Source organism: Strix uralensis, chromosome 11 (assembly GCF_047716275.1).
Source record: "Strix uralensis isolate ZFMK-TIS-50842 chromosome 11, bStrUra1, whole genome shotgun sequence".
In the NCBI taxonomy this organism is placed as follows: Eukaryota; Metazoa; Chordata; class Aves; order Strigiformes; family Strigidae; genus Strix; species Strix uralensis.
Window position 1 is genome coordinate 3,603,918 of NC_133982.1, and position 17,990 is coordinate 3,621,907.

The following is a 17,990-nucleotide window of genomic DNA, read 5'->3' on the forward strand; positions in this document are numbered from 1 at the left end:
GAAAATATTGTTTACCGCTGGTATGTCCTCTTAGGAGGTCATATTTTATCCTCAGTTTTCACCCTTCCCTTTCCCTTGCCACTTCCATTACAATGGAGATTTGGTCTGCTTGCACGACAGTGATGTGTCCTTTAATATTTCCCATTAGTTTTCAGTAGTTACCTTTGCCTGCATGTCAGCCTTCAGTTTAATGGCCTTTTTTGTGTGTGTTCATTTTCTTTTGTTTCCCATCGTGGTTTTGTTTATTTCTTTTGTGTTTTTTTTCTGTTTTCTTTTTTTAAACCGTGGTGATGTTTGCCCTTCATATTCCCCAATGTTTGCACATGACAAGATGTTGCCATCCCAACATTACCTCCCACTTCACTGACCAGTGCCACTAATGACCATCTAGCACCAGCTACAACAGGACCATTGCCTTCAGCCCCACGGGATGTCGTGGCCACCCTCGTCTCCACTCGCTTCATCAGACTGACGTGGCGGACGCCTGTATCGGACCCTCAAGGAGACAACCTCACCTATTCAATCTTCTATACCAAGGAAGGTATAAACAGGTAAAGATCTCGACGTGTAAAATGGGGTGTGCTCTTTCATGACTCTTCCTCCTGCTAACTTTGCTTAGAAGCACTATAAACCTTAAGTCTTCAATGCTCCAAGTCTTACAGGCTGCGGAGTCCGAGGGGGTGTGTTCCCTTCCCTCCTGCACCCTGATTAGAGAAAGTGCATTTTCATTTGCTTCATTGCTGCATATACGTATTCTTCTGGGCAGTGCTTGTGCATGTTTTTGATTGACTGCAAACAGTTGCTACCTGCTTTTAGCAGACTGCTTAGAAGCTGAGAGCAAGCATAGACTGTAACACCTCTTCAGGAACACTGACACTGCTATAAATACCATCCACAGCAGGCACAGAAACATCCTCCAGTGTGCTATTGAGAGTGAACGGTCTCTTCATGCTTTAAAATGCTGTAAATGTAGTCTGATTCTAGAGAGGGCTGTGTGGTAGGTGTTGGTTAATTGTTCATTCTCTCCTAGTAATCCCTGTAAGTAGAAACTTCATCAATGTGAGGCATTTGTGAGTTTGACCTGTTCCTCCAATGATTTAGTTCAGTCTACCTGTTTTTCTTCCTGATGGGGTCTACTGCTCAGAATTACAGTGTCAAATCGTGATAAGTTTGAAGAAGTTGAAGCTAACAATCATTTTGAGCAATAGTGAATTAATTGCAAATTAGCTTGATTAATAGATTTATTACTTAAGAGAAAATTATCTGTCTACTTACTGACTGGAGCGTGAGACTCAAGAAGGTAATTTGACGAGAATATAAAATGCACTACTACTCACAGTGAATTGCCACTCTTAATTCTGTGGATTAGACATCTTGTCCAGTCTCATGATGATTGAGGCCATTAGTAAAATTTTCTTTGCCTCACAAATGTTGTTTTTCTACTACTTCCTTACTCTCCTTACTATACTGGAGATATTTTAAGTGAGGCAGGATTAAAGGTGGGATCTTGCCAGCCATTCTTGCTTCATGCCTCTCCACCTTCACATTCCTGGTTTAACTGCTCTACCTGCTGGGTTTTTAGAAAGTAATTTGCTGGAGAGGGCTTCATGCTTCTCCCTGTACTGTTTTCGAGAAAACAAAATGCATCCCCTTCCACTACATACAAGACTATAGAAATATAGAAAATATTCCTCTTGGGCCAAAAGCGTTTGTAGAACAAAGAGTAAGAGGAATCTCATAACTTGTGGTGAATAAATTAGGAAATCACAGGACAATCTGCAGAAACTGCTGTTTCCAGTTCTTGCACAGCAACCCTCCAGGCTTGAGTTAATGTAGTCCATAGAAAGTTTACACAGCAAAGTACTTAAGCTGGTGCTTATATGCAAGCAGGTGGTTTCATTGACTTCAATGACATCTTTGTTTGCTTAAGTGTCCTTCTGGATCAGGGTTCAAAGTAGGCTCTGAAAGCGTTTTATTAGCACATACTCACAATTTTCTCAACTTTACTGCTCCTTTGCTTTTTGGAAGTGTTTTTTTCTTATGCCTCCTAAAGACAGTTGGCATGAAAATACTGTGAAATCCTGCCTTTCAACCTGGATTTAGAGAATGAGAATTATAAAATTTAAAAAAAAAAAAAAAGTTCTGTTTACCATTTTAATGTTACATGGCACTTTTTGACCAGTTGGTTGGGCCTTGTGGAAACGTTGGTTGGTTATTGAATAAAAAAATAGATGGTTGTGACACACACACCTAAGCAGCTGGAAATCAGAAAATTTTGAAGTCAAGTTTAGATGTGCAATCTCATTTTTTGTTACTTAAATGATAGCTTTGTAGTCCTTGAATTATACATGATCCTATATCTTTGCTGCAGTTTTAAGTGCATATGTACCATCTCCTCATACTATTACATTTTTGCCTACATGTGCCATTTTCATTGCATGCATTTACTGGATCCTTTTAGTAACCTAAGTGTTGTCTCTTCCTCGCTTGTATTTGAGCAGTGATCAAACTAGTATTTGATTTATTTACCTTTTAAATCAGGCTTGTGAAAAATGAAGAAATTATGTGTAACGTGGAATAGGTTAGCTAGATATTCTGAAATCTCTAAACCATCTTTAAAGGGCTGTAGAGAGTCATCTTCATATTGTGAGTTGTAGGAGCACTTAAATCTCTCTGCAGTACGTGAGGTGTGTGGTTCCTGAGGTATCAGCTGCCTCAACCACTGCTGATTTACGTTGCTTTTATTTTTATCTGTTCAGTGAAAGGAGATACACACAGAATCGTGGTGAGGTGTTCCTTAACTTTGCCCTTTGAATTTATTTAGAGGACTGCAAGATGACTGGAACGTGGTTTCCCCCCAAAATCATGGGGTGCTCCTGGGAAAGTCTCTTCCTGTGCCCCATGTCGGCTTTATGCCACCAACTGCTTCAGCTGCCAAGAGGTGCCTTCTGCCCCTGCCCCCAGAGAAATTATGTGTTTCATGTTTTAAACTCAATGTCTGCTTGCAGAAAAATGTCGGCCCCTAAGTTGAATGTTACAGAAGATTTGTAAGCAGCAGCAAACAAGCAATTACAGCAAAAATGCAACTGCTGCCAAAGTTGTAGTGGTTGCTTTTATCACTTGTGAATGATTAAAGCTAGGTTTGATAGTATGTAGTGTCTGCTGAGGGGGAGTAAGTGAGAGAGAATAAAGATCTGTAAGACTTGGAGGTCACTCTTAACAGAGAAACTGAAACTATCCATGGAAGGGGAGCATTTCAAAGCATGGAAGTCAGCTGTGAAGGCAGCTTGTTTCACTGGCTGCAGAATGTCACCAGCTGGTGGCATGTCTTCGCGTTGGCTTGATGATGTCAGAGAGGCTTTTATCGAGGCAGTTATATATGAATGAAGTGGGTGTCTTGTGGCTTTATTGTCACACCTCTAGAAGAACTGAAGCAATCTGATCAGGTAGAAATTACTGTCTTCCTTATGGATTGTATAGTTCCACGGTTGTTTCATCCTTGTGCTAGGTATGCAAAACTGAAGACAGTCCCCCTGAAAAGGGTATGAAAGTCCAAATGTGTTGGCGGGGCAAAGGGAGGTTTGAGTCTATGAAACTTCAGATGAGCACTCAGGCAGAAGAACTCCAAACTTTCAAGATTTGGACAAAAATAAAAGAAATAGCTAGTATGTTGCTGGTACAAGACGGTAAATTACACGTGTGAGATATTCGAATTATATTAAACCCATGGTTCAGTGTAGTGTGCTTCAAACACAGAAAATGGAGTTTAATTGTGTGTAATCACACTGTCAAAATGTCTCTCTGAGCTCACTGCCAGGCTCTACAGCTGACATGGCTGGCACAGACTATATCCGCTTTTTAATTCCCTGAAGGTTGTTTTTTAAATATAAATGTAACTTTAAACTTCACATTTCCAGATTAACACTTATTTCTGGTTTTGAACTGTAGGCTTTTTCCCTTAGGTACTTGATAGCTATTTTAAACCTTAACTCTAGTTTACAAAGCTCTTTAATTGGGGATTAAACTGGAATGAGTTAGAATAGTCATAATGTTCTGTAGGGTAATATAGTTATTCATATAGACCATCTGTTTTGTTACCTATTATGCCTACCTAAACACATCAGAGCTCGTAAAAGGTGCTCAAGGCTCCCTAAGAAAGGACATAAATGAGAGATTCATGTAGCACTTAATTAGATTAATCTCAACATATTTTTAAGAAACTATTGTGAGGGAAGGCGCAGTTCCTAGTCATTACTGAAAACTGCAGTACTTTGACGTGTCTATTTATTTTGTGATAACTGTTGTTGTTCCATTAAAATAATTTTTACTTTTTTGTAATTTTAAATAATAACCTTAGATTGCTAATTTTTTTTTCTAGATAAAATCAGTGTGTGAATTTACACTTGAGGCAGAAAATACAATATATTTTGCATGTCGGTGGGAGACAACTGTTATTCTACAGCTGTGAATCATTTGGCACTTATTCTGGGTTTTCAAATACCATCATTGTATCTAAGACACGTCTTAAAGGAAACTATCCATTTGAAAATGCATTTTCAAGCAAACATTTTGCACTAGCTATAACTGGAAAAGTTAGTGAGGGAAAATATTTCTCTTTTATCGCGTCCCCCCAGTTTCATTCTGTGGTGGGTATGGTATTTCTTTAGTGTGTGTGTCTCACTTCATTGTCAGCTTCTTTCTTGCAAAAAATACTTTATAAACATTAAAAGAAGAAAAATCTTCTGTAAATATTTTTAATTCAGATATGCTGTAATAACACTGCTCAGTCAACAATCAGTGAAACAATGGAAAATAATAAAAACCTGAAATAAATTAAGATGTTCATGCAATGCCATTTTAGCTCAACTTTCATGAAGGAGAATATTCTGGAAAATGTGTCTAAATAGATCTTTAGTTACAGTAAGTGTATTGTTTCCCTCTGTAAGTACAGTGTAATAGTGCAGAAATCAACTGGGATTTCAATATGTTTTCAACCAAGTTACGTTAAATCAACTGTACCAGTGGATTCTAAAATAAATAAATAAAAACCGGGGATTTTGGCATCGTATTTCCATGATATAAACTAAAGCATAATGGCTGGAAGGTAGGAAAGGAGAGACTCTGAAATAATTTTGCCTGGGCTTCTGCATTAAAAATGATTTAATAGCAGCTTATCATTGGGATGAGAATTGTCTGCCCTCTACTGTAGAGCTAAACAAAGTCTAGCAGACAAAAGGGAAAGAATTATATTCAAAGCAGTCACATTTTACCTTTATTTTCTCAGTGGGGAAGGTTTTTATTTCTTCTTTTGTAATAGCTTTTATTTGTATTTACAGGGACTAGGTAGCTTCTTTTCAAAGGACGGTATGTAGATGTTGTTACCCAAACGTAGCTCTGTGAAAGTTCACGTGGCAACAGCAGTGTGTTGGAAATAAAGGCTGTAGTTAGTTGATGATTAATCTTTTAATCTTCCCCTCAATCCTGAGCTTGATAAGAACCGATCAAGTTTCCTGAGCTATGTCCAGCACAAGACCGTGCTTCCACCGGGGTGAGGCAGCAGGTTTCCCCATGCCTGGGGGGTGCAGTGGAGGTTCACTAAACGCAGACAATAATCCTTCTGGCTGCCTCGCTACACCAAGTGTATTCTCCCAGCCGGATTAGGGCTTTCAGCGTGCAAAACATCAGCCTTTGTCCTGAGCCTAACATAAATGCTCGTTCCCACACAGCACACTCTTTCTTCGGGTGCTGGCAGATAAACTGGGGGGTCCAGCAGCCCGGAGGTGCCTCCTCGGCATTGCTGGAGGTGAGCATCTTCACACCAGGCAGATAGAAGGCCCTCTCACCTGCCTGATTCCCGGTGCACAGCACGGGCAGAGATGGCTGCTGAGGGATGGCTTCTGCACCATACGAGTGTAAAGTGCTGCTGAGGGATGGTTACTGCTGGCATGTCAGGCTGAATGAGAGCAGCGGAGACACGGGCAGACGCTGCCTTTTGTTGACTCCACTACTTGTGTGGTAATAGCGTAAATGCCACAGCTGTCTGCCTGGGTGTATGCGAGTCAGAGTCTGTGGATGTTTTTAAAAAAAATCTAAATATTAGGGGGGAACTAAGTAAAGTTTGGAGGTAGAAGAATACATTAGAACAGCTGCTTTGAAAAACACGCAAAAAGCAGCTCACAATATTAACAATAATGTCTTAAATCTCACCAGACTCTACATATGCTGCTTAAATATTTTTTCTTCTGGCTTCAGAGTAGTAGGATAAACTGTCACTATGAATTATTGAATGCTGTTAGAAGAATAACAAAGAAACTACTTAGAATTTTGTGATGTCGAGTATAATTTATTCTTTTACTTCAGTGCATATTTTTTTCAAAGAAGTTACAAAATTAGAAGCTGTTAGTCACCGGCAATTTTGCCATGTAATTGTTTTATTGTGTAGCCAATGCAGTATAAATAACCACACCATTAACACGTTAGATACATTAATACAGGATACATCTCAGTAGCAACTATTCCTTTATTTACCCCTCAAAAACCCTCTTACTAATCAGGGATTGTTTCTGTGCCCAAACCTTTTTGTTTCCTAAAGGGAACGCGTTGAAAATACGAGTCGTCCTGGAGAGACACAAGTGACGATCCAAAACCTGATGCCAGAAACGGTTTATGTCTTTCGAGTTGTGGCTCAGAACAAGCATGGCCCTGGAGAGAGCTCAGTACCACTGAAGGTGGCAACTCAGCCTGAGGGTAAGCTGTGGATGTTTTGAGTCTTCTTGTCTTTGGGATCCATTTTGTTTGTTTGTTTTTGTTTTCCCTATCCATGACTTTTCCCAGAATAAGTTGATACTCTTCAAAGTCGCACTTGCAGACCATAGTTTCAAAATTATTTTCCAAGTTGATGTGCTTTATGATATTTTTTTCACAGTTCAGAAGAACTGATAATACATTCCTCATTAAATTCTCAAAACCTTCTGTTCTATGAGGAATACTTTTAAATTGTCATTAACTGAAAGAAAAAAAAGGAAAACTTTAAGAAAATACAGAGTCTGTCACTTGTTAGGATCATTCAGGACAAAAGGAATCTGACGCAGGGAGCAGGATATCTGACATCTTTCAGAAATTTGGTCTCACCTTTACACCCCCCAATGAATCCACGTGAAATGCTGAAATGTGAGAAAATACCCATCTTTTACCTGGAGTTGATTGATAGTGAAGTTGACGCCAAAATAATTAGCTACGGAGAATGTTAATGGTTAGGCTTGGTGACTAGCAGAGTTTCATGCTTCCATTTCAGTTCAGCTCCCTGGTCCAGCACCCAATATCCGAGCGTACGCCAGTTCACCCACCTCCGTTACTGTCACCTGGGAAACGCCGTTGTCTGGCAATGGAGAGATCCAGAACTACAAGCTCTATTACATGGAGAAGGGGCAGGACACCGAACAGGTACAGAGCCTGGCTCTTCCTGTGTGACATGCAATGCCATTAACAGCCTTTTTTCTTTTATTATGTTTTTACCTTAAATTTCTAGAAACACCTTGTGTTCATTTTTCTGGTAGACTGGATCCTTTAGCCTAACAGAAATACTTAAAATAAAAATTCCGTCATGAAATATATATGTCTTGGAATTAAACCAGGGGGTTTTTTGAGATGATTTATTTAGATATTCATCAGCATCAAGTAGCTTTTGGGGAAGTCTGTATCACGAGAGGAGAACGCAAATAATAGCTATATCATCAGTTAACAGTTCTGGTTCAGATAGTGCAAAGGATGTTTGCATAGCTTTTCTAGGCTGTCTGGTTTTTTGTAAAGTAAGCTAACTACTGAATTTAGTATGATCCTTAATTTGGTTTTACTTCTGGAGTTCTTTGATCCGGTGATTGATATTTTTTGATACTGCTGAGTGTCTAATTGATTATATTTTCTACTGGAAGAATCCAGTATGTTCTGGATTAATCCCAGTCATTTAATTTCCCATCTGATTGCATGTGGGTATGATGCCAACTTTAAAAAGCTAAGGGAAGAATATTTTTGTTAGCTTTTAAAATAATTTTTTACATCTGTTTTTAAATAGGAATATTGTATTCCTCAGATAAAATGATCCTTTTCTACTACTGCCTCCCACTATTCAAAATATAGTAATAATTTTTACTAATGGGCAAGTTTGCCAGATCCCTTTTCATTTACAGAAGCAGCATCCATGTTATAATTTAAATCAGATCAGTAGAATTTTCTCTTGCAAGCTTGTCATTAGCATCTTTACAAGTCCTGGCTGTACATAAACTGTGAGTTTGATCTGCAGGTGCTACAGAAAGGTGTTTTCCTGCTTTTGACAGTATTACTGTACTGAAATTCTTAAGACATTTATAATAGTTGCACACCTGATACTGAACTTGACTTGTATATATGTTTCTTTATGAACAGGATGTTGATGTAGGAGGACTCTCCTACACCATTAACGGATTAAAGAAATACACAGAGTATAGTTTCCGAGTGGTAGCTTACAATAAACACGGTCCTGGAGTCTCAACCCAAGATGTTGTCGTACAAACGTTGTCAGATGGTAAGCTGCTTTATTCCTTCCCCCCCCGCCCCAGGAATTATCTGGTAACTTCCTTTAAGTGAATTTTTAACCAGACTTCTACCATTTTTTGTTCATTGTTGCCCTGTTTTATTAATAATGTCATTGTTGCGAATGGCCATACATGGTGAAAGTTCCCCTGGAGGCTTTCCAAATTGGATGAAAGAAAATTACTGTACCTGCAAAAGTATCTGGTATTCTGATTACGAAACAACAGTGTCCTTCATTTCAACATCAGTAGTTTATTTCATGGGTTATTGAGTCTACAAAGTATTAAAAGCAAACAGGAAAACAACTATGTTGAATGCAACAACTCTAAATTAGTTTTTAGGTTCTGTAATTTTTTTACATATGAGCAAGACTTTCTGCTTTTGGAGTGTTTTTATTTTAATTGTGGTCCTGTGGGAGAATGTTGCATGTCTTTCTTTGCCAGCACAGATACTATTAAATCACTTGCATGTAATAATGAAAGCAGGAGTTGGTGACAGTATTTTCTATAAGTCAAACAAAGAGGTGATGGAAGCACATTGTAGAATGATTAATGTTAACTTTTTTTTTAATAGAGAAATTTGCTTATATATTAGAACAGTCAGAGCAAAAGTGAGCCTAGTCTGGAATCCTCTTTCCAGGAGTGACCAAAAGCAGAATAGACGAGCAGAGAGGAGTACTAGCCCAAATTCTCTGTGTCCAAAAGTGTGTTTCTGGGGGACTTCTTGATTCTGCAGTGGTTTCTTTGTATTTACTAAGTCAGTTTCTCTTCCATCAAACCCTGTCAGCATCCTCTTTGACGCACATCAGGCTTTTATCATTCACAACATCAAGTGGGCAAAGATTCTACAAATAAATTTTCTGTGAAAAATCACCCCTTTTTGTCTGTTTTGAACCTGTCATACGTTAGCATCATTTGTTGCCTGTAGCCATACTGCCTGAAAGAGTGGATAATCGGTGTCTTCCAGTGGTGTCTGTCCCAGTCCTCATTTTGCAGACCTTTGCTGTATTCTTACTCACTCATCTCTTTTCCAGATTCCAGAGTCACAGAAATAGTTAGCCTTTTCTTTTGTGGAAGCTGTTTCAACCATCAGTGCCCTTTTCTGAACTTTTTTCTAGGTTTCTTTTCTCCTACGTGCTTTCAAAAATGGAGATAGAGGAGACTAAAATTTTATCGAGGTGCAAGTATGTAATTACTAGCATTTGACTGATGTTTTTGGCTCATTCTGAGCACTGAGGTGACATTTTGGGGGTAAATGGATCTTGGTGGAATCGATCTGCTTAGAGCCAACATTTTGCATGTAGAGGTAGGATCATTTTTCCCATGTGTGTAACTTTATCTACCGTGAATTTCATCTGCCACTTTAATATCCAGGTGCAAAATATCCTGAGGCCTTTCTGCAGTTCTTTACCATCAGATCTTGTCCCTACTAATATTTGTCACCTTGCTGCTCATCCCCCTCTCATCACTTGTGAATGTGTTGAGCAACAGGGGTCTCGGCACATACCATGTGGAGCTCCGCAGGTCATCTCCCACCATGTATGTTCCTACCTTCTCTTCCCTTTCTTTTAACCAGTTGTTCACTCAGATGAGAACTTCTATCTGCTTGTTGCTTTGTTTCTTAAGAGCTCTCCAGCAGGTTTGCAATGCAGGATTTCCCTTTAAAAAGTGATAAATAAGTATTATTACTCCATGTATCTATTAATTTCATGCTTTATTGTAGCTTCAGTTTATTTGCCTAATACAGGTTTCTGACTTACTACTTGACGTTTCTCAAGTGGAACCCCTTTGAAATACTGGCGCCAAATTTGCCATCTCCCAGTATCAAGCTAGCTTGTGAGAGGTTACATACAAGTCATGCAACCATTTCATTCCCAAATTCCTTGAGAAATCCTGGATGAATAGCATCTAGCCCTGGCAACATGCTGCTGTTCATTATGTCTGACTCTTCCGTAATCCCTTATATTGACGTTTCAGTTTGAGAGATCCTGTAAGTCCCTTGTAAAGGGTGTCATGGAAGCCTCTCCTCTTCCTTTCACTCAGTCAAATGCAAAGAAGATAGTTGTGTGTCATACCCTGACCATTTGCTAACTCTACAGTTTCTCTAAAGGGCTTCCAGTTCCTTATTTGTTTGAAGAAGAATTTATTATTAGTTGCAATGTCATTTTCAAGTTTTCCTGAAGTTCTTTCTGGCCCACCTTACATTTTCACATTTAACCTACAGAAATTTATTTTCTAAAACTTCCTGAAGGATGTCATCTTGCTTCTTACCGTCTTATAACCCTGCTGCTTAACCACGCTCTTCTCCCCCTTCAATCTCTCAAATCCTTCCAGATGAATGATGCACATTTTCTTCTTGTATTTTCTTATTGTGGTGTCTGTAAGCAATCTCCATGTTTCTTGTAGGGATTTCTTTCTAAGCTTCCTTTAGCTTCTATTTAACAAGCTTCTGCATTTTTATGTAGGTTTCTGCTCCGAATCTGTTACGGTGGTTTGTTGCAGGATATCTCTTCAGGTATTACAATTTGAACCAAGGTTTAAGTGCTGCTCATAAGGGTTACTTCTCTCTCATGGTATTCCTGATCTACAGGAAGCGATCATGTGTCACAGCTAGAAATGTAATCTCTGCATCACACCCCGATTGAGGGCATTTCCCTTCCCAGCTGGTCCTTGCAGGCTCTGAACCAGCAGCATGTTGTGCTCCACCTGCCTGGGTGGTCACTGCACAACTTACCAGACTAGGCTGTGCCTTTCCTGTCGAAGTGTGGAGTATTGGTCCATATAGAAATCCATTTTATTTGTTGACCTGGTTAAATTCTTAATCTGGTCTGAGTCTAAGCTTGCTTTGACATAAAATCTTAGACTAGATATTAGGAAGTATTTCTTTACAGAACGGGTAGTCAGGCGTTGGAATGGGCTGCCCAGGGAGGTGGTGGAGTCCCCATCCCTGGAGGTGTTCAAGAGTCGGGTTGACATAGCGCTGAGGGATCTGGTGTAGTTGGGATCTGTCAGTGCTGGGTTAACGGTTGGACTGGATGATCTTCAAGGTCCCTTCCAACCGAGATGATTCTGTGATTCTGTGAAAATGAACTGTGCACGTGGTGAGATATGTGTATATATTTACATGCATGTATCCTTTCCTGTGTCCTGCTGATTGTCTTTCTCTCACGAAGTTTGCAATATATATGCATTAATTATTAATCACTTCTTGTGAAACCCATGACTTTTTTTAAGGTTATTCTGCAAGTAGACACCAACTGCATAAAACAAACAGCAAAAAAAGCTTAGTTTCATTTCATTTCATTTCCTCCTCTTAACCTGTGTTGCTTTTAAAAGACATAGCACTTAATCCCAAATTCTGGTGATTTCAGACTCAGTTCAGTTGGCAAGAGAGAAGAAAAAACAAATCCTTGTTGTCTCCATTGTGGGATAGTGGAAGAGGGGTATTTTTTTAACCACACCCCAGTGTACCTTTCACTTATCACAGGGCTACTTTCACTTTATGCACTCAGGAGTGTTTTCTTAGGTATTGTGGTGGCTGGTGTGAGTTATTTGAAAAATACGTTATTCAGGCTGGAACAATCTTTACTGCTGTTGTGCTATTTCCCTGTCCTTGTGCTTTGCTGGAGCCTCACCTTCCTGTCAGGGAACCCTTATCTCTGCCTTTGAGATAATGTTTGTGAGTCTGAAGTGCCGCAGTGAGGATTTTCCTGGGTCTCAGGTTCTCTCTTACGTTGTCTTTTTGCCTAATGGAGTTTCATGGTCATGACCAGCAAGTTGCTACAGCTAGTAAAGAACTAACAACAAGTGGAAGTTTAAAAGCAAAAACTATCTTTGCTCTTCAGAGACGTGTTGACTGTTGAGGTTTTCCTGTTAGAGAAAATCACGATAACGGAAACCATGGCTAGAATTCTAAATGTGGGTTCCCAGAATCAAGCATGTAAATTAAAGGATTGATTTTGAAAAGTATTGAATGTGATCTTTTTCCTTAGAATTTATGGGAACTACCTTTAAATATAAAACATTTTTGGTTAGATACCTGTGATAAGTAAAGACCTGAATAAAAAGCAAGTATGTTCTTTGTGATGGAAATACATAAACTTCCTAAGCCCGTCACTGTATGTCATAAGGTACCTCTGGTAGAATTTTGTAGTTACTTTATAACGTGTCTTAACCCAGAATGGTTTGTACTTTCATAATGAACGATAGCAGAGAGTAGTTGTGTATGGAAATACAGTATTTGATGCAGTATATGGACATTTTGGAGTTGTAATGCCTTTAATGTCTCTAGTCCCCAGTGCTCCACCGCAGAATCTAACGCTGGAGGTACGGAATTCCAAGGTAAGATGTTGAGAATTTCCTCTTCGTAATGGGTAAATAAAAGGTTGGTGGGTGTTAGATCGACCAAATTTTAGAGCTGCTTTGGGTCTTTTTTTCTACCGGGCTGCTTTTCAGCTATTTGTGTATGAGTTGCCCAACTGGGGCTCGAAGCATTAGAAACTCCGATCCAGTTGTGGATTGTACATAATGGAATGCAGTGAAGGCAGTAACAATGCACCAAAGCATGGAGGCTAATTATGAAAGAGGCTTAATCAGGCACAGAAGCCCGAAGCACCGGAGCTTGAATGTGTTCCTGTTGAATAACTGCTATTTACAGTGTGTGCACACATACACCCATTTATAGTGTCCTGGGCACTTCACAAGAGAAAATTATGTACTTAGTCATTATGACTTTAGTGGTTATGATTGGATATTTTTTAAAAAGCCTTTTTTAAAAACTGTTTTCCAAATATCACCTTCTACTGCCTGTATGATTAAAAATAAGTAACTTCCTGCACGTAAGTGATAGTTCAGACAGCATGTACCTTTTAGAGGAAATACCAGTTCTTAAAGATAGATCCTCAAGTAAACCTTATCTCAAGATAACCTGAAGAAAATGAAAGGGAAACCTAAGAAGCCATTTGTGAAATTGGAATCAGAAGGTCTAATAGGATCAAAGTGCTTTGAGGTGACCTGGGCTGCTGCTGAGTCATAGGTTCTTTGCTTTTCAATATAGCCTATGGGGTACTATATGAAAATGCAGTATTTTCTGTATGCATGTTTTTGTCTTGTTTCATGAAGTATGAGCACTAGATTATTTTCTCTGGCTGTGTGGGAGGCAATGACTTTGTAATGACCTGCCTTCCACAGAGCATCATGCTGCACTGGCAGCCGCCTCCTGCAGGGACACACAGCGGACAAATCACCGGCTACAAAATTCGCTACCGTAAAATGTCCCGCAAGAGTGATGTAACAGAGAGCATTGGTGGGACCCAGCTTTTCCAACTAATTGAAGGTGAGCTATTATTTGCAAGCTTTATTATCAGAAGGGGGTTTTTAGATGCTTTGAGGAGGCTGAGGCTGAGACACATGTTTATGTAGGGTTCTTGTCTTGGGGAAAAAAAAAAAAAAAGGAAACACTTAAAATGAGTGTTTGTAGGTTTTGAAAAGGTAGTGTGGGCTGGCTGTTCATAACCAAAGTCTAGCGACCTGTTTTCTAGCCCTACATTTTCCATTGATTTTCTAAGTGGACTGGACGAGTCCTTTTTACACCTTTATAAAAGACATAAGGGTTGCATGGAGAAGATGGTCCTGAGCTCATTGTGTCTGCCTGAATGCCGGAAATAAACGTATGGAGAAGAGGGAGGATGCCAAAGAAGTGCAGTCTGGCTGGGTGTTTGGCAGACTCGCCTGTTTGCATGTGGATGTAATGTAGGTGTGCTCTGGCTTGCAACACTCACCAACAAGCCCAGCTCAGAGTCCTATGAACTTCTTACCTCAGGCATCTGTGCAGATCATCCCACCTAATTTCACTGACATCAGCCTTTTTCCTCTTTCTGGCATGAATGTAATGTATCCTCTCCTTATTTTGTTCTTAAAAAATCCATTCTTGCATGACTTAGTATAAGTTATATATTGTTACCAGAACTAGAATATTGTTTAGCAGAAAGAAACAGTACATGAGAACAGGAGCAAGACTACATTTTGTTCATTTTTTTAAATCTCTGTAAATGAACAGTTGGTCTAAAGAGAAGAAATTGTGCCCCTCTAAAAAATGAATATGCACTTTTAACAAGATGTTTTGATTTGTTCTCAGAAACTCCAGCTATGACTCAAAGTGAGAAACCGTGAGAAAACTGAAACTTTCACAGAGTAGGAGTTGATATGTGCCTGTAACTCGAGTATATTTTTGCCACCAACAAAGCCTGTTTAAGAAGTTCCATATATCAGACTTTGAGTGCGTTTTCGTACTGTTTTGATTATACACTCTTATATACAGTAGACAAACTGTTTGCCCAGTTTAGTCCCTCGCTGTCTGTACTCTACACCTAGATTTAGTTATGGATGTGGGTGGTTCTGTATGTAAAACTAATTAATAGCCAGAAATTCAAGCTGACTGCAAAGACAGTCTCTCCCAGTGGCCTGCAGGGACAGTCTGTAGTGTGTGTCAGCCCTGGGTGACTCCGGTCACAGTTTAGCTCTTACATCCTAATTGGTGTCAGCTTCCTTACCGGACCTGCACTGTGGGTAGTGCTGTTTCCATTCCTGACCTCACATTGTGCTCAAGTGGCAGCAGAGGGGTGAAAGGCTTTTTACTGTCAGGTTATACCTGTATTTTAATTAGGAACTGTGATTCCTGTGCTCACAGCTGGAGTTCCTGTATTGATATCTTGGATACTCTTTGTCTCTTAGGTCTTGAACGAGGTACAGAATACAGCTTCCGAGTAGCAGCCTTGACTGTTAATGGTACTGGACCAGCTACTGACTGGATATCAGCAGAAACATTTGAGAGTGATCTAGATGGTAAGATCATAAGTGTGAACATAGTTGTGACCTCAGAAACATTAGAATTTGTGGAGAGGGCACAGTAAAGTTTGATTGCCTTTTTTAAAGGCAAACTTGATTTTGTTCAATTGTTTTTACTGTATTCTACTTATACAATGCACTGTATTATTAAGTGAAATTAATTTCTGTTTTAACACAAAATTCTTGCCAAGTCAATTAAATGGCTTGAAATTAAACCCTGCTTCTACACTTTTCAGTGCTGTGTGTTGGCACTATTTTTTTTGCTACTAAGAAATCCCTAATTATGAATTAAAATGTCAATGTTTCAATATTTAAATAATAATATGTTATAAGATTTATGTAATGATGGCTCGATTTTTTTATTGTAATAAAATTCATCTTGTTAATTATGCAGGGGTTTATATGCTATGAAACAGAGGTAGGAGGACTGTTTTCCTCGAGGGAAGTAAAATAGTGGTTATGCACTTCTGTAGTGCCTAAGTTATGCTAATGAAACCGTTGAAGTATACCTCAAAGCGTTCAGAGTGGTGATTTGATGTTCGGAGATACCGTGTGCTGAGCGACTAGGTGTAGTCCTGTTGGCTGCAGTCTGTAGTACTAGTGCCTGCGCTGTGGTTGCACACTCGGAGTTGTAAACTTTGTTGAATGTGGGAGATGCGCACAGTAGGAAAGAAATGGTGGAAAACGTCGTTGTCACCCATAGACCTTTGCAGTCTTACCAGTATGCTTCATTGGTACCATGCTCTCTTAAAAGATTTTTCCTGAATTTATTATGTTTTGCTTAGATTCATTTTCTAAAAAGAACATTTGACCCCCAGTAATTGTTATTTTGCCACCTTAGTAGAGAAGGGAGATTGATTATATTTGCCATACTGATAGATGAGTATAGACCGTATCTCCCATCAAAAATGAAGTCTTTTCCACCAAAGCCATGTATTCGTGATCGGTGGTATACAGAACCATGTTAACCTCTTGTTTTTCCAGTGTAGAGTTTAACAATACAAGTAGAAATGTTCTGCAAAAAATTTTGACCTTTGATAGTTGGTCCAGATGATTGGTATTTACTGTGCTAGAATAATTTGCAAGTGGGAACCTGATTCTTGCAGAATTCAAATGAGCAGATTTGGGAGCATCTCTCAGAATCAGGCTAAAAGCAATTGAAGAAGTGCCATTTTTAAAAGGATGGCTGGGGCGGATCTCTCTGGAGCTGGTGATTTTCAGAAAAGCGTTTAATTAGTGCTGTTTCACACAAGTTACCTTGCGCTCCTTGCGGGCCAGTCTCCCTCTTGGCTTTGTTAAAGTAGCTGGAGGGTCAATCTAGCTTAATGCTGCAGGATCCAGTAACGTCCCTCACATCTGTGTGGCTTGAGCTTCAGTTATACTGGCAGCTGGAAGACAGAATAATAAGGGAGCTTCAATATTTGCTCTACACTGCTGGAAGATTGCTTCAACAGTCGGCCGCTTAAAGCCCTTGAGAGCCCGTGCTTCGGTCTTTGTGTTATGCAAAGTTGATGCTCCAACTTAATACTTGTCCTCTTACTGCTTGGTCTCCATCGCTTAATCAAGAACAGTGCAAAACCCAATGTTAACAGTAGAGTTCAGTTTTGTAGTTATTTAAAATTGCTTTTTAGAGTTGAAATTGCTTTCATCTGTGTGTCTGTCTTCCTCTAACTGGGTATGACACAACCTTGCAGCTTTGAGAAACCACTAGTTCCCTGGGCTGAGGTAGAGCTCTGTAAGTGGGCAGCACTTAGACAAGGTGGTGAAAATGTACTCTGCTTTGGAATTAGAGTTAACAATACTTTGCCAGAGGATAGCATCAGGATTAAATTCAAATAGGGCAGAAGGAGGGAGAAGAAAAGAACTCTTCATTCTGTGTTGATTTTATAATTTTAATTTTTTTCAAATTGGAATCTTGCAGGAAATCTACCTTTATGCATAGGCTTTACAATGAATGAAGTAATAAAAATTCACAGTTAAGACAATGTAACATGGTATTCATATTCTGTATACCTGTGCGAGAGGTTTGTCTATGTGCATACTGGGAAGAAGATGTGTATTTTTTGCTTTTTGTTCTTTGGTAAGCTCATGTGGATAATTTTAATACCATGCAAATGTATTTACAGCTAATCTTTAATTTCTCAGGTTCAATAGATATGGAAGGCATAATTCCTTTTTATTCCATGGCTGCGTTTTGAATTTAAATGGAAAATAATTCACTTTATAGTGTCATCAATGTAATGAGAGCCAGACTGTTGCAATTTTGTGTTAGTGGGGCTGTGTAATTTTGCAGAGTTGGTGCAAGTCCCACCAGGAGTGCATATGCAAGAGGTGTTAAACCGTTCTGCAAAGTTTATCCCCAGTGCACTAACTTCTGTGCAGTTAAAAATGTCATCTCTTATATTGCAATTCTGTAGCTTTTCTGTATTTAATAGTTGTGAACTTTAATTGATCAGCTGTGTCAGCTGGAGACCATAAACTCCCTGGGCTAGCAGGCCAATGGCATATTATGATCCAAATAATCCTGTTGTGGTGCTTTATTAAATGTTTTTAGATAAATGCAGCATGTTTCATTAA

The 17,990-nt window shown here is 39.2% G+C and overlaps 1 protein-coding gene across 9 annotated transcripts in view; it reads left to right on the top strand.

The window, feature by feature from the left end:
* Positions 1-17,990, top strand: part of NEO1 (neogenin 1) — a 210,852-nt gene that overhangs the window by 157,731 nt on the left and 35,131 nt on the right. For 5 of the 9 annotated variants that reach the window (XM_074880250.1, XM_074880253.1, XM_074880246.1 and 2 more), the window contains exons 8-14: positions 332-551; positions 6,593-6,747; positions 7,295-7,443; positions 8,422-8,560; positions 12,859-12,908; positions 13,758-13,902; positions 15,300-15,410. In XM_074880250.1, coding sequence (XP_074736351.1) covers positions 332-551; positions 6,593-6,747; positions 7,295-7,443; positions 8,422-8,560; positions 12,859-12,908; positions 13,758-13,902; positions 15,300-15,410 — 969 coding nt within the window. The remainder of the gene's footprint in view (positions 1-331; positions 552-6,592; positions 6,748-7,294; positions 7,444-8,421; positions 8,561-12,858; positions 12,909-13,757; positions 13,903-15,299; positions 15,411-17,990) is intronic. The other 4 variants (XM_074880254.1, XM_074880249.1, XM_074880251.1 and 1 more) reach the window with 1 other exon arrangement.